This window comes from Trichoderma virens (assembly GCF_000170995.1).
Source record: "Trichoderma virens Gv29-8 chromosome Unknown TRIVIscaffold_73, whole genome shotgun sequence".
NCBI classification, from domain to species: domain Eukaryota; kingdom Fungi; phylum Ascomycota; class Sordariomycetes; order Hypocreales; family Hypocreaceae; genus Trichoderma; species Trichoderma virens.
The window spans coordinates 136,225-150,927 of record NW_014013676.1 but is presented as its reverse complement, the minus strand read 5'-3'; the positions used below and the strand labels follow the sequence as shown (position 1 = coordinate 150,927).

Genomic DNA, 14,703 nt, shown 5'->3' with positions numbered 1-14,703 from the left:
TACATCTCTCATTAGAATAGAGAATTAAAGGGGAGTTAAAAAGAAAAGGGTCAATATACGTGGTACTCATGCCGCTCAGCCAAGCCCATCACCCAAATGTCCCGTCCCGTCCATCAAAGTACACACAGCAAGCACACGGTGACAAAACAAAGACAGGCCTGCAAAAGGAGAACACGGCTTTAAAGGCAACATGAGGGATAAATATCAGATATCAAGACCTCTTCCCCCCCCCATTGTAAAACCACAACCATATTCCATTCCGAATTGCCTCTTCCCTCCCTTTTCCCCCCACTCCCTCGTAAATACATCATCATTTTGTGGCAAACAAGTAGCCATCCAGTTGCCTTTGTCACCATGAGCCTCTTGACTTCCATGTTAAGCCTCGTCAACTTCCAAACATGACGCATCCCATTTTGTGTTTTCATCCCCCTTCGCAGGTCTCGGGTGTGGGCATTCTCTCATCTCGCCGATTGGCCCCATCACTGACAGCTGGGCATTGCGTCCATAATTTCCTCACAATGACCCTTTTGTGCTGGCAGATGATGACATCAACTGAGTCCTTATTTTTCTCACATTTCCGAGCCACTCAACATTAAGAATTGGAGCACACCAAAGGGACATTAGAAGAAGGTATAACACAATCATGAATAAAAAGGCATGGTGAATCCCTAGTCCGGAGACAGTAAAAAAAAAGTAAAATAAAGAGAAAAGTGCCCCCGATCTCCTCTTCTTTGAGGGAGGCCACATCTGTCCACTCGTTTGGTCAAATGGTCTATGGGGCAAAAGGTATCGCGTGTGAAATGCGTGCTCAAACTTTTAGTGAAGACGTCGCATGAAAGCCTTGTAAATGCAAGAAAAAAAACACAACCCCGCCGAGTCTATTCCCCCCCAAAAATGCAAAGACACCGAGAATAAAGAAAAGAGTCTTTTTATTCATTGTCCTTCTTGTCAGTGGCAGGAACTGCCTTTGACATGAGAGGCGAGGGTCCAGCAGACGGAGGGGAGGCCGGGTGGTCATTATCCATAGTGGCTAGCAAGCTGGAGAGAAACAAGGTATCAGCATGGGGTGTTGATAGGGGATGAAGGGGAGTGAGAAATGCTTACCTGAAAGCATTAGAGCTTGTTGGGCCAGGAGTTCCAGCGCGGGAGGAGCTGTTGGAGTCATCGCCAGGACGACCAAGAGCGCCACCAGGTCCAAATCGTCGTCCGCTGTTGCTACGAGAGGAGAGCATTGATGCAGGGCCCAAGGTGACATTTGAGCTTGAGGTTCGGTTGACAGACGAGCCCTTCAGACGTCTGAGGTCGTCCATGCCAACCTGGTTGCTGACTGGCTGGCTGAAGTTTCCAGAAAAGCCTCGGGCATCGCCACGGCCAACAGGGGGGCGGCCACCACCAGGGCCACCCCGCTGGTTGGTTCGTGCCGCCTCCTGGGCCTTGGCAGCTTGTTGAGCTTCGGCCTAAATTTACGTTGATTAGCATTTCCGAAGGAAAGGAGATGATATTGGGGAGGGGGTTAAAACTCACTTCCGCGCGAACCTCGTCCAAGGTCTTGGGGCCCTTGTTGGCCTCCTTGGACACCCAGCGTGCTCTTCGGAGATCAATGACATCCATGAGCATGAACTTCATACGGCTCTGTAGCTCGGGCAGATCGGCCATTCCCTGAATACGCTGGAAGTAAATGTCCATCATAGGACGGCCCTTGTCGGTCTCATCGAGGTTGGCACCAATAGTGCGAAGCAGCTTGCAAAGAGACTCGATCTCGGCCTCGTCGGGCATTCCCTTATAATCGACGAGCTTGTGAACACACTCGTGCATGATACGCTCAGTAAGCATGCCCAGCTTGAACAGCTCTCCGATGAACTGAACGAGACCAAGGCCTCGTCGCTTGGCGGCGGCGGCGGCGTAGTATTCATCAGACAGCATAGCAGCCTCTCCAGTCTTCTTCTCAGCCTCTTCGGCCGCAGGGGCCTCGGGCAGGTTGGACGTCCAGCCACGCTCAAACTCCTCCTGGCATCGATTCAGGAGATACTTGCGGAACAGGTTACCGCCGCTGACCACGTTGCCATTCTTGTCCTTAATGTTCTCATCGCGAATATCAGGGCTCATAGTCTCAAGCATGCGCTTGCAGAACTTGGCATACATGGAAGCCCAGTGGGCTTCGTCGGTGGCCTTCTCAAAGGTGAGCTGGATGACCTGGCGCAGTGTCCGTCCATCGGATTCATCCTTTGACTGTGAGGCAATGACAAGGATCTGGTCCGCAATGCGGTCGAACTTCTCCGGTGTCATCTTGTTGAGAGCGGCCTTGACCTTTCGCTGAACAGTCTCAGGATCCAGGAGCTGGCCAGGCTGAGGAGCGGCGGTAGCAGGGGCTTTGCCAAGGCTGCTAGCCTTCCATCCAGTGGCAGAAATGGTAATGGGCTTGACCTCCTGGCCGGCAGTAAGAGGCATGGTCTTAGCAGCCTGGGCTTCCTTGGCAGCGAGGTCGTTGCGTCGGCTACCACGAGTGGATCTGCTGGACTGGCGCGGGGAGTTGGGCATGTTGCGCATGTTCTGGGATGAAGTGCGAGACATGGAAGATGATCCAGGGAAAGCAGCGCCGGGACGCTGGAAAGACGCCATCGGGTTGACCTGGGGCCGCGGCAGAGTGCCACTGGCAATCGCCATGCGGTCGGCAGATGTGGTTCCTGGAGGCAGAGTGCGTCCAGCAGGGACGCCAAAAGAGCCGCCGGGGAAACCACCTCCACCGCGAGATCCCTGCCTGGCAGAGCTGGGGGTCTGGCCGCGCGATGCAGATCGGTTGCCATCGCCATCGCCAATCAGCTGCTTAATCTGCTGGTGGAACTGAAGCGAGGGCTGCTCAGTAAAGACCTTCTGGAACTGGAGCAAGAAGGCAGCGTCGTATTTGAATGTCTTGCCCTTCTTCGCGACGGCGGCGTTGAGGGCCGGGTTAGGAGACTTGATACCTTCGGGGTAAATATCCTGGTCCATAACCTGGAGGAAGCGAGCCGACTTCAGAGACTGGAGAGCAGCGCTGGGCTGAGGGGGCTCCACGGTGCTGGTCTTGATAGGGGCCAGGTTGAGAGCGGCAGGCTTGGCGACTCGCTTTTCCTTTTGGCCAGCAGCATCGGCAGACTTGTCCCCAATGCTCATGTCGGCGAGCTTATCAGCAACAGACTCAGCAGATTCGTCCTTCTTGCCCTCATCGCCACCACGCATCTGAGCAAGGGCTTCAGCAACGGAGAGGGACTTTCCAGAAGATTCGGCGGCTTCACGTCGCTTCTCCTTCTCTTCCTCGAGTCTCTCCATCTCACGCTCCTGCTCGCGCAGCTTGCGGTCTTCTTCTTCGGCCTTGGTTTTTCGGTTCGCCTCCTCGTTCGCCTTTTGAGCTGCCTTCTCGGCCTCTCTCTTCTTACGGCGCTCTTCTTCCTCTGCCTCACGCTTGGCGTCGGCTTCCTCCATTTCCCGGATGATTCGATCAAGCTCCTCATCAGCAAGCTCTTCGGCAGTCTTGGTCGGCTCCTCTGCCTTCGGGGCCTCCTCAGTCTTAGCAGCCTCGGCGGGCTTCTCAGGGGCTGGCGTCTCAACCTTGACGGTAACCTCCGGTTGGGGCTCAGGCTTGGCCTCAACCTTGGTTTCGACAGGCTCGGCCTTCTTCTCCTCAGGCTTGACTTCGGGTGCCGCCTCGGGCTGGGCCTTGACCTCCGGCTTGACTTCGACCATTGGCTCCTCTGCCACTTCTTTCTTTTCCTCTTCCTTGGGCTTGGGCTCATTAGCAGCAGCGGCCTTAGCAGCGGCGGCCTCTTGACCAGCCCTAATCTCAGCCTGGATCTTGGCCTTCAATTCGTCCTGAATCTCCTTAGCTGTCTTTGACGGCGATTGGCTGTCCGTGCGGGCGTGAGTGGGTGTGTCGAGCTTCTGTTGTGGGGGAGTTGAAGTTGCGACGACAGGAGGAGTCTTGGTCTGATGAGTGCTAGGCACAGGAGAAGCCGGCTGCTTGAAAGTTGACGTATCGACAACCTCACCAGCAAGATTCTTAATTTGAACTGCGGCACTCTTCCTGGGCTTAATAAAGCTGTTTGGCTTTGGCTGAGCGTTCAGGGCTCCGGGGTTGGATGAGACAATGGCGGGCTGGCTGGGCTGGCTGGCGCTGACCGGCCGCTCAGGCTGCGAGGGCGATCGGGACATGCTGTGGCTCTGCTGGTGGTAAGTAGGGGGGGCGAACTGCTGGTTGTAAGCTTGAGAGTTGGGCTGAGGAGCCATGTAGGGCATTCCGCCGGGGTAGTATGGCATAGGCTGGCCAAACTGGTTCATCTGCTGGGGGGGGAAACCGAAAGTCTGATTCTTCCAAGTTAGCCAGAGTTCAAATCCTCCGTTTTCAGGAGAGAGGTCAAGCGAATTTGGGTGGCTTGGGGAGTTGACAAAGGGAACATAGGGAGGAGGGCTGTCCTTTGGAATTCCACTAGAAACCGGACGCATGTTGTTCTTATCGTGGGCACGCCACATTGTATCTGCACGCTGGCCACTGCCACCAGGACGGCGTTGGTGCTGCTGCTGCTGCTGCTGCGGTTGCTGCTGCTGCAAAACATCGCTGGTATTTGGCTCACGCGCGGGATCCAAGGGGCGTCCCGTTTGAACAAGAGACCTGTCGTGCTCACGACGGCCTTTTGTCTTTTTGTAACTGGGCTTTAAATTCATTTTGGTGGCTACTGCAGGAAAGGGGTACTGTACTTGTACTTGTTGCTGATGAGGAGCTGCCATCGGTGGCGGATAGTGATATGCGGGAGGATTCTGCATAGCCATGTTGGGCTGCATCGTCGCGGGGGGCATGTTCGGCGTGCCGGGGAGCGAGGGGTTGAGGGTGGCGAGAGCAGGGCTCCGGGCAGGTTGAGGTGAGTTCGGGTAGGGTCGAGTCATACCCGGCTGGAAAGGAGGAGGCATGCCGCGGTTTTGGCCAGGAGGTCGAAACTGGTTGTTGGGAGGGAATCCCATCTGGTTATTGAACTGGGTGGCATGGGGGTTGAAAGAGCCTCGGTTCTGGCGGTTGTTTTGAGGGCCAAAGTTGCCACGGCTGCTGTCGCTCTGTACGGAATGGCTCGACTCGCGGCGGAAGTGTGTGCCCTGAGATCCCAGGTTCGAGTTGGGAGGCACGGAGCCTTGTCTCATGTGGCGCTAGAAGCATTCACAGATTAGCACTTGATCGATTTGGAGGGGTGAGTATGAGGGGGGAAAGGCCAAAGCCGAATTGGAGCTTACATCACCATCGCTACCAAGACTGCCAAAGGTCATTTGGTTCGTTGGCTGCTGCAGGCTAGACGGAGGTCGGCCACCGCTAGCAGAGGGCTGCGGAATAGGAGCAGGAGAGTGCGCGGGGGAGGGCACTCGGTGGTTGTTGTTCGCATCGGGGACCGGGATAGGAGCAGAGTGGCCGACCTGAGGAGTGCTGTGTCCCATAGCGGGCGAGTCGTAGCCAAACTGGATTCCAGACTTGGCACCACCAATGGAGCCACCATTGGGAACGTAGCCGCTGGGGCCGTTGGCAGCCATGGTGACGGAGCCTTTTCGAAAGTGGTCGGGGCCGGAGCCGTTGAAGGAGCCGCGGGCGACGGCCGGGACTGCGGGAGGAACGGCTTGTTTGCCGTTTACTGGAGAAGGCGATGAGGCAGCCTTAGCATTCTGTGCCGCCGGGGCAGAGGAGCCAACCACCAAGGGGGGGTTCGAGCCGGGCGCAACTACAGGCGCTTGAGCGGACTTCTTTGGCGCACCTGCTGCGGAGGCATATGAAGTTGCCGTAGGAGCGTTGGTGTTGGTCGCCGGGATCGGAGTCTGCTGGTTCGCAGGCGACGTCATATGGGGAGCGGCGATTCGCGATGCAGAAAACGAAGGATTGGTGTTTATTTTTTATTTTTTTGGTTGGTGGCGGGGCCAAAAGCGAGGGCCAAAAAAAAAAAATAAACGAAAGCCGAGGCGACGTTTCCGCAGATGTATTCGAGAATCAGCTGAGGCGATCCTTGACGGCTCTCTAAAAGGACTGTTCCCGAAGTAAATCAAGAACACTCAAGAGAGGGTATTGCTTCGTTTCGTTCGATCGGGGGGGCGAGCCTGGATCGAGACGGAGGACGAGAAAAAAAAGCGACCGGGTGGGGGAAACGACCGTAGACTGGCTACGATCCCGCGCGGCGTCTAGGGATGAGCAGAGAAATCGATCTTCTGTTACCGAAGCTGCAGAAGATGCTCAATGCTGTGAGGGGAGAAAAAAGGGCCAGGTGAGAAGGGAAATTCCACCGGCCACTGGATGATTTTGGAGTGGTGAGGGTTGGAGAGGAGGTTCTAAGAAAATTTTGGGCAGCAGGAATTAGGATATGGATGTGGGCGGAAGGGGCAGTGGCCACTAAGAGAGGGGTGGCGCTAGGGACTTTCTTTCCTTGCACGCCGCTTGGGGTTTGGAGGGGTCGGGAAGTGCCGGGTACTTGTGGTCTGGCGGGCGGTTTGCGGGCGGCCAAAGTACCTGGACAGTACAGTATACCGTAGCTGGTTTTGATTTGGATTCTGACCTTGACTTGAAAGCGAGGAAAAAAGAGAGGGATTTCACCGTAAAATGTCTAGGGAAAAAAAAGAAAGAAAATCTATCACACTGTTTGGCTTTAGTAAAAAAGCGAGAATCTCTGGATGCCTCTGGTTGGCAGGGCAAACAAGCAGACAAACAAACAAAACATAAACCTTTTTTTCTCTCTCGGGATGCGGCATCACAGAAACTCTGCGCCAATATCTCGGACTCTGCCTACTACTAAAATGCATTAGGTAACCGCCTAACCTAAAGTATTAAAGGCGGAAACTCTTGTTCACTGCTTGAGGTTTGTTGGTGACGCAGTCCTTGTTGAATCATTGGTCATACGATGGAGAGTTGCCAAATGCCACTGATCGACGTCAACGTAAACCCCGTCATTGGCTTCGAGGGTGGACGACGTTGTCGTTGTCTTTTCTTCCAAGACTGGAAGCACGTCCTACCTAGGTAGAGCTTCTCACTTGGGTACAGGTACATATCTTACTGTAATCTACTTGATAGGCACTGACCCAGAAAATTATCTAAGCTGCCCGCTGAAAAGTATTGCGCCACAATATTTGAAGAATAATTGACCTGCTGGAGAAACGGCAGGGTATTGATCGTCAAAGATGGACATGGGCTTACTTGGTGTTATCAGCACGTGACTTTGACTTCATCTCTCAACCTTACAGTGCCACAGTGCCTTGGTCTCCTCCGCGACTTCAAAGTTCAAGTATTGCAGAGACGTGCCAAATGTCGTCTTCAGCATCTCTCAAGGGTCATGAAAAACAGATGTCCCAGTAAGATTATGCGGCATGTTCCCTCCTAGCACTGCCCATTCGTGTGGCGTTGGTGCCTACAGAGGAAGCCATCCTCAAAACACGCCAGCTTGAGACAGAGAATCACATGTGACATTCACCTTTGGGCATTGACTCATCGACAAGTCTTTCGCACAAGGCTTGCTGTTTAAAATTGACTAATTCCGCTTTAGAAGCTTTCCGGGGAGTCGCCGGATTTTCTCCTCTTAATTCCAAATGGCGTAGTCGGCGTTAAACAGGGCGCATCATATACTCCGAACTGTGGTAGCTGGGCCACGTCAACAACAGAGCCACCATCGACGGGCCGGCCGTAATACCAAAACTCGGTCTGAAGATGCATAAAATCCATGCTGCCGTTTCAAGCTCCAGGAACAACAGTGCCGTATGCAGTCAGCTCAAGGGAGTTTCCAGGCTACTCTGCCGCGAGCGAGCGGTGTGCTAGTCAACGGCGTCTACCGGGCCTCTTTACTCTGTGTCGCTGTTATTTTTTTTTTTTTACCGTGCACTATATTTATACCCGCTACGGATTTGAATAATACCGATTTTCCCAATATGAGCAAGACTCCCTCTGGCATGGCTGGTAGATATACGAGTAGTAGTCAAGCAGAGTTGAAGTTGAAGTGGCTGATGAATAAAGTACTGGGTACTTAGTACCTGGGAGCTGAGCCCATTCTCCCAGTTGGATCCCGCAATTCCGGCGCACGTTGGTACGTACCTCTGCTGCTCCTGTCCGCCGCATTTCATTTTGTTTTTCCGTTCCCTTTTTTCAGCTTCTGAAGCGATAATCTCCACCAGCTAAAAAAAAAAAAAAAGAGGATGAGAAACAATACGGAGAATCTTGCTGATTGTTTTGCTTATCTCTCTCTCTCCAGGTTCGGAGCACAGTACCTAATCATTTTATGCATCTTCTTCGTCAGCAGAACGAATCCCTTTGTGCTCAGGACATGTGAAGGCCTTCATATGCAAGGAGAAGCGAAATATATTGCCCAGAGCCTCACCGATTCAACAAAATGAACAGTGACATTCAAAAACGTGCGAAAATCAGAGCCCCAGAGCACAAAAAAACAGCCCAATCACTACAAATCGCCCTTATAATAAGCGCCGCTGTTAGCAGCCCGCTAAAAGGGTCGTTTCATTTCACCACATGCAAACGCATCCCATGGAGAAACTATTTTAGTATGTGAACCCCAGGGTGTGCGTGTATTACAAAAAAAAAAAAAAAAAAAAAAAAAAAAAAGGTTTCTTCCCTCAGCTCTCAACGACAACACTAGAACTGTTTGCTTTTAGCCTTGCTAGCGCCCTCTTTTTTTTTTTCTCTTCAGTGACGAGCCATGTGCGAAACCCCTCTTTTAGGGCACTGTCCGCCAATTGATGCTATCAAGCATTGCTCGAGTGATTTTTTGAGAGGTGACTGTGTTGCTTTTATGTTTAACATGGCTGTCATCATAGATTATCTATGCAAAGAGGCATAAGTGATGACTCGAAGTAAAAGGCTGAATGCACTGTGCCATTTCAAGAAACGATCACATCTCAGTAGCTGGGCTTATCTATCAAGTGTATTCCCTATGCCTGTACTCGTAATAGATGCTCTGCCCATATCATCAATCCCTGTAATACAAATAGTGGGAGAGCCCAAGGCCGCCCGTCCATCACCTGATGAAAATCCGGGAACCTCGACATCCTTTTCGCCGAGACAATTGTTGTTCCGAAAATCCGGGCCGGCGGCTGCTGTCCATGACATCTCGCCATGGGTGAAATCAGCTCGATTAAATATGGAATATCAGCATTTCCTGACTTCTCTATACTCTACGGCAGCAACAATGCACACACCATCTAGGCTTCAAATATGCCTTCGATAAAAATATACATGTATAGCATCACATCATAATCCATGCCCTTTCCCATCCAACAAACAGTGTAAATTATTCACTCCCGGGTAAGCTTCCGCGTCCCAGAAGCACAAACGGCGATATCAAATACCAAGACTTCACTTCAATTTCCATACAATGGCTCTTAAAACAAGTACCCGGCTTGGGAAAAAAAAAAGGGCATTTTCAAACACGCAATTCATAACTACACAGGAAGTAATAATAATCTTACAATGTCATTCCCAGACGATCTGCAACCTGCAGATCACCCGCTTCACAATGACGCACTGGATCTCGCCCTCCATGCAACCGTAGATCACATGTCCATATTCTCCAATACCTCAAGCTCAAGACATCATCTCCAATAATTCAGATTTCAGACATCTTCTATCATTTTGCCCTAGTCTACAAAAGAAGAAGAAGAAAAAAAAGATCTCTCTTCAACCAAAATGTGCAATTTCGTATTTTTCGATACAGGCCCCCTTTAAACACCCATCCGCAAAACCAACATTATTTCCCTTTTTTTCTTGTTTCGCTTCATTTCATTTCATTGCTATGCCGTCGGGAACACGACGCCTAGTTCGCCTCCCCCTCGCGCACCTCGAGAATGTCTGGGTCTAGAGTTCTTTCGTCTTCCTCATCGTAGTATCCCTCTTGACCCTCTTCCTCCGCCTCGTCAATTGTCGAGTCCATCAGCAGACCTTGCTCTGCCTGCAGCTGCTGTATTCTCGTATTCGTCATCTCAAACACATACTGTCCTATGTGCTCGACGCCCTCCATGGCCACTTCTCCTTCCACAGGGCCGTCCTCGTCTGTGCTCTGCCGCTCAGCTGCATACAGCTCCCCTGTTACCAACATCAGTTTATCCGGTCGCTGCAAGAGCACATCAAACGCTGGTCGAAGCTCTGGGCAGGCTTCAAACACTTCTCGGCGTCCGAGAACATAGAGTCCTAGTCTCGCTCGAGAAAACGCCACAGTCATACGACGGACATCGCGAAGATAGCCCACCCGCGACGTGCGAGTCAGGGAAAGAATAATGTCTAAAAAGGTCATTAGTGTCGATTCATCGAATGTTCAATCACAAGGTATAAACTCACAGTCGTTTTGCTCTCCCTGGTATTTGTCGACTGTAGCAACAGCCTTGGGGAGGCCAAAGATGGGGTTTGCGCATCGATGAGCAAGCACATCTTTTACCAGAGCCCGTTGACCAGCGTATGTCGTGAGTATGCTAATTTTGTCTGCAGGATATCCGAGAAGTCGCATATACTGGTAGATGGCCACTGCATATTCAGCCTCACCGAGATTCTGAATAAAGTGTGGTGTCGGCTCAGCTTCGCCGCGACCCTTGTAATTGGGAACGTTGATAAACTGAAAGTCGTACTTGAAGCCGGCATTCGCCCGCAGGAATTCTGGGTTGGTCTGGACATCAGGGAGACTGTCGAGCTTGGGATAACGCCACTCGTACAGCTTGGCAATAGATGGGCGAGCACGACCTTGCTGATCCAAGGTAACCGTTGGCACGCCTAATCGAACCAGTCGCGAGAACAATGACTGCTCCAAGTTGGCATAGTGTCGGAAAGCCAAGCTCTGGATGACTGGTGAGTTTTGGAAATGGTCACCGCATAGCACGATTCGCTGCAGTGGCAATTCGCCGCTGACGGGTTTTTGCATGGCAAGAGGAATGAACGTTTCAATCTCGGTGATCTGGGCTGCTTCTTCCATGACGACGTTGTCGTAGTGGAATCCAAGTGCCGCAATCTCACCCCTCCTGATTGCCGCATGGGTCGTCGTCATTGCAATAATGCGAGCTTCGTTGGTGAGGAGATAGTTGGCCTTGTCCTTCTCACGGCGGAGGATCTCAAAGGGCCTAATATCTGCCAGCTCCGAGAAGATTTTGGTAATGTGGCGGTAACAGCCCTGAGCGATATCCAAGACCTGTGCTCGGTCTGCCTCCTGCGGGAATAGGGGCTGGGGAGCATCGGAAAAGTAGGAGTGAAAGGGAAAGTTTTGCGCAATGTCAGAGGCGGTAGCTGCATCAGATTCCGCCACCCGAAGAAATTTGGCCCAAGCCGGCTCGACGTAGGCAGCGTTGAAGTAGCCTGCAGTTTCGGCTGAGTTCTCGTGCGCGCCCGGAGCCCCCAAGCTTGCGGCGAGCTTCTTTACTTCATACAAAAACCTGTCTCGGTTGTCCAAAAATGACTCGACGCGGCCGTATTTGCTGAAGCTGCCTTCAGTGTCTAAATCCTCCTCGCCATGACCAAGACGCAGCAGGTGCCTCTCATCGATATCCAGCGCAATGATTTTGGCAAAGAGCTGGTTGAGAGCCTGATTGCTGTGGGCGATGAGCAGTGTCTTTTGATTTGGAAAGTTGTGATAGATGTTATTTATGATTTGTGTAGCGACGTCCGTCTTGCCCGTGCCCGGAGGTCCAACAACCACAGTCAGCCCAGGCTGTGACCCAGACATGATGGCCTCGATTTGAGCGGACGTAAATCGTACCGTGTTCTGCTTGGGTGCGTCAATAGGGTAAGGTCCGTTGTTGGGGGGCATATACGTAGAAACTTTGAGGGTTTCTACTTCTGAGAGCAGTGCTGGTTCCACATCACGCCGCCGCTTCTTGGATGGCTTGCCGCCCTGAGCTTCTTCTACTTTATCGACTGCTTCAAGGACATACGGTGGCCCAAAGCTGCCGGTAACATCATCATCAGGCTCGACCGTCTTGCCAGGTAAGCTTTCAACCAGGTGCTGCCAGCCTAAAAATGTATCCCTGTAGTCGATCGTCTTGGGTCTGTTGGGCAAGTTTTTGTAATGCGCGCCGGCCGGGTCGCCATAACCCAGAAATACCTCATGAAGCCATGTAGGTAGTGGCATTTCAGACAAGACTAGAGTACGGATGGCATCCAGAACCGGCTTGAAGTTGTTTTCTCTCTTATTCCGTCTGAGAAGCAGGTTAATGCCTGCATACACATCAGGTTTGCCGGCTGCTGCTTGCTCAGCATCATGTGCATAGGTTGCTGAATCCAATCTCAGCTGGATGCGCCGTTTCTGATCGAGGCGCTCAGCCCCTTCTCTGGCGTGGCGGCCTCTATCATCCGTGATTTGAACCACCTCAGCGGTTCGCACCACGAGGACACCGGCCTTTTCAGCCTCTGACTGAGCCGGTCTGCTGCCATTTGCGGCAGCTTGGCCAGATGAAGAGGGCTGAACCGCCACCAAAAACACGACATCGCCGGGTCGAAGAGTGTCCCATTCTCTTCGCACACCATCTCCTAGCCGTCGAGCGTCGAAGGACACTTCGGCTCGAACCACTGATGGCTTTTCGTCTCCAACAAGAGCAGGGACAACTTCCAGTATGGTTGGCTTAGCAATGGGCATGGCCATTTTCGAGAAGCCTGCAAAATGAGTTTCGCCGGGCCGCCTGATTTCTGGTCGAAGACGACGCAGCGCGGCCTCGATATCCTTACGAATTCCGTAAAAAGATTCGCAGCGATATAGCACTAGCGCCCTCCAAAGGAAATCACCAACCGAGAGATACTGCAGATTTAGCTTCGGGAGCGCCAGGGGATGTGATCCGTCGTAAGAATCCGCACGTTGAAAATTGTCATCAAACAGCGTGTCTTCGGTTGGGACTAGGCTTATTCTCTGAGCAGTTTCTTGGAAGGTCTTCTTCCGTTCAAAGGTAGTCAGGAGGAACTCGATGAGGAATTTGCGGTCAATGGTCAAGTTGAGGCTTTCAGGGTATGTAGACCTGAGATCCAACAGATTCACTAGATTGAGCAGTTCATCATCGGTGAGGGGCTCAAGATGAGATATCAATTCTTCTCGCTTGTCAATGGATCCGTAATTTGACAAGGCCAAGATGGTGAGCTTGTCTTTGAAGTGCTTGAGAGCAATCCGTTGAAGCTTGCCCAACTGAGTGCAATGTCGGTCAAAGGCCTCTGTTCGAGTGAGTTGGATGCCACTCTGGTCATCAATAGCAAAGAATGTGTAGTGAGAGAGCAGAGCATGGAGGTCACGCAGCAGCGCGCTGCCGGCATCGTTGTATAATGGAGACAGTCTCATCAGAGGAGTGAGATGTAAATCTTGGACCAAAGCATTAACGTAACGTCGTGTTGGCAATTGGCTTTGTAAATCAGATATAAACTCGGTGAACCGCTCGCAGTAGAGAAGCGTCTGGTCTGGAGTAACAGGTTAGCGTAGCGAACATGGATTATACAACAGTCGACGTACCTGATTTACTGCTGTCGCCGTAAAGCTGATTAATAAAGTCAAGGATGAGAGTGTAGAGCCATGAACGCTCAAACCTCAGCCGTGCCTTGGTAGCCTCGTCTGCGGCGTCATACCGCTTCTGAGCAGCCCTCCAAGCCTTTCTGAGATGTGGTGAAGAGTCAAGCTGGGCCTCCTGACGTTTCTCGGTGGATAGGTTATGCCAGATGCCAATCGACACCAAAGGAGCGCATTCTTTTCTTACAATGCTGCAATCTAGGCTCTGAAAGGCGTGGATGAGGAAGCAGAGGAGGTGTGTCCGCAACGTCGTCGACAATGTTCGATCGAGGGTCATGGATAGGATACGACGGAAGAGGGACGAGAAGTCGTCGGGTCTCTCCTCAAAGATTTCTAGATTGATTGGTAAGTCTCTTGTCAATATCCAACTCAAACGGGACTAATTCTGCCGGGCTTACTCCATGTTTCGAGGTGCTCCCGCCTCTTGACGTTGCATATCAACGCCAGTATCAGGACATGATAGTTGGACGCCTGCTCAGAATATCCGGGCCACAGATAGCTATTCCACCACGTTAGAACCTGAATCCAGCAACAAGACTTGGAGAAATTGAAGGCAGCCATACCTCTCCAGCGTCTGCAGGCTCTCCAGCAGCAGCAGCAGCTTATATGAGAAGCCATCCTGCTCCAGAACATCCCAGATGCCCTGCTTGACGACGTCGTTCTTGACCTTGACCTTGGCCGTCTTCTTGCCGGGCTTCAGCCAATGCTGCCGCGCAACTTGCACAAAACGATGTTCCTGCTCCTCCACCTCTGCCGGGGTTGGACGGCCGTCTGTCGTGTCTTTGGGCGGCTCGCGTGTGGCTGCAGCTCGCCCGGCGCCAGAGCCTTTGGATCGCTTCGCGTTAGGCATTGCGAGAGGGTCGCGTCATGGGCTGGTAAAGATTCGATGGATCGACCGGCGTTTGCAGGAGACGCTCGTGCTTGAGCTCGAGCCTAGGTGAAGCTTGAGACGGGACAGCGAGGTCATACAAAACGCAGCCAAGTTGCGTCGACGCCTGGCAGACGGAATTACAGGTCCCTGTGCATAAATTTCAGCCTTGCGCACAGCGGGCCCGCTGAGCAGTAGCGGCACAAGTACCTTTTCGCGGCTAGTACCTTTTGCCAGTTACGCCCGCTGCGGCGCCCGCTTGTACCTGCAGTGGCCTGGAACCACAGCGGCCATCAGCGGTCCTCAGCCTTCTCGCCTCGCATC

At 52.4% G+C, this 14,703-nt stretch overlaps 2 protein-coding genes across 2 annotated transcripts; both read right to left on the bottom strand.

Annotated features, from left to right (window-relative positions):
- Positions 1–38: 38 nt before the first annotated feature.
- TRIVIDRAFT_180640 (uncharacterized protein) lies at positions 39–5,847 on the bottom strand (the record flags this gene model as incomplete). Its single annotated transcript, XM_014099987.1, has 5 exons — positions 39–1,038; positions 1,105–1,457; positions 1,525–4,548; positions 4,585–5,169; positions 5,254–5,847. 5 exons carry the CDS (start codon positions 5,845–5,847, stop codon positions 930–932), a joined length of 4,665 nt encoding a protein of 1,554 aa, XP_013955462.1.
- A 3,956-nt stretch (positions 5,848–9,803) lies between these two features.
- On the bottom strand, positions 9,804–14,361 carry TRIVIDRAFT_59671 (uncharacterized protein; the record flags this gene model as incomplete). Its single annotated transcript, XM_014099986.1, has 5 exons — positions 9,804–10,267; positions 10,325–13,405; positions 13,458–13,862; positions 13,892–14,010; positions 14,075–14,361. 5 exons carry the CDS (start codon positions 14,359–14,361, stop codon positions 9,804–9,806), a joined length of 4,356 nt encoding a protein of 1,451 aa, XP_013955461.1.
- Between the last annotated feature and the right edge of the window lie 342 nt (positions 14,362–14,703).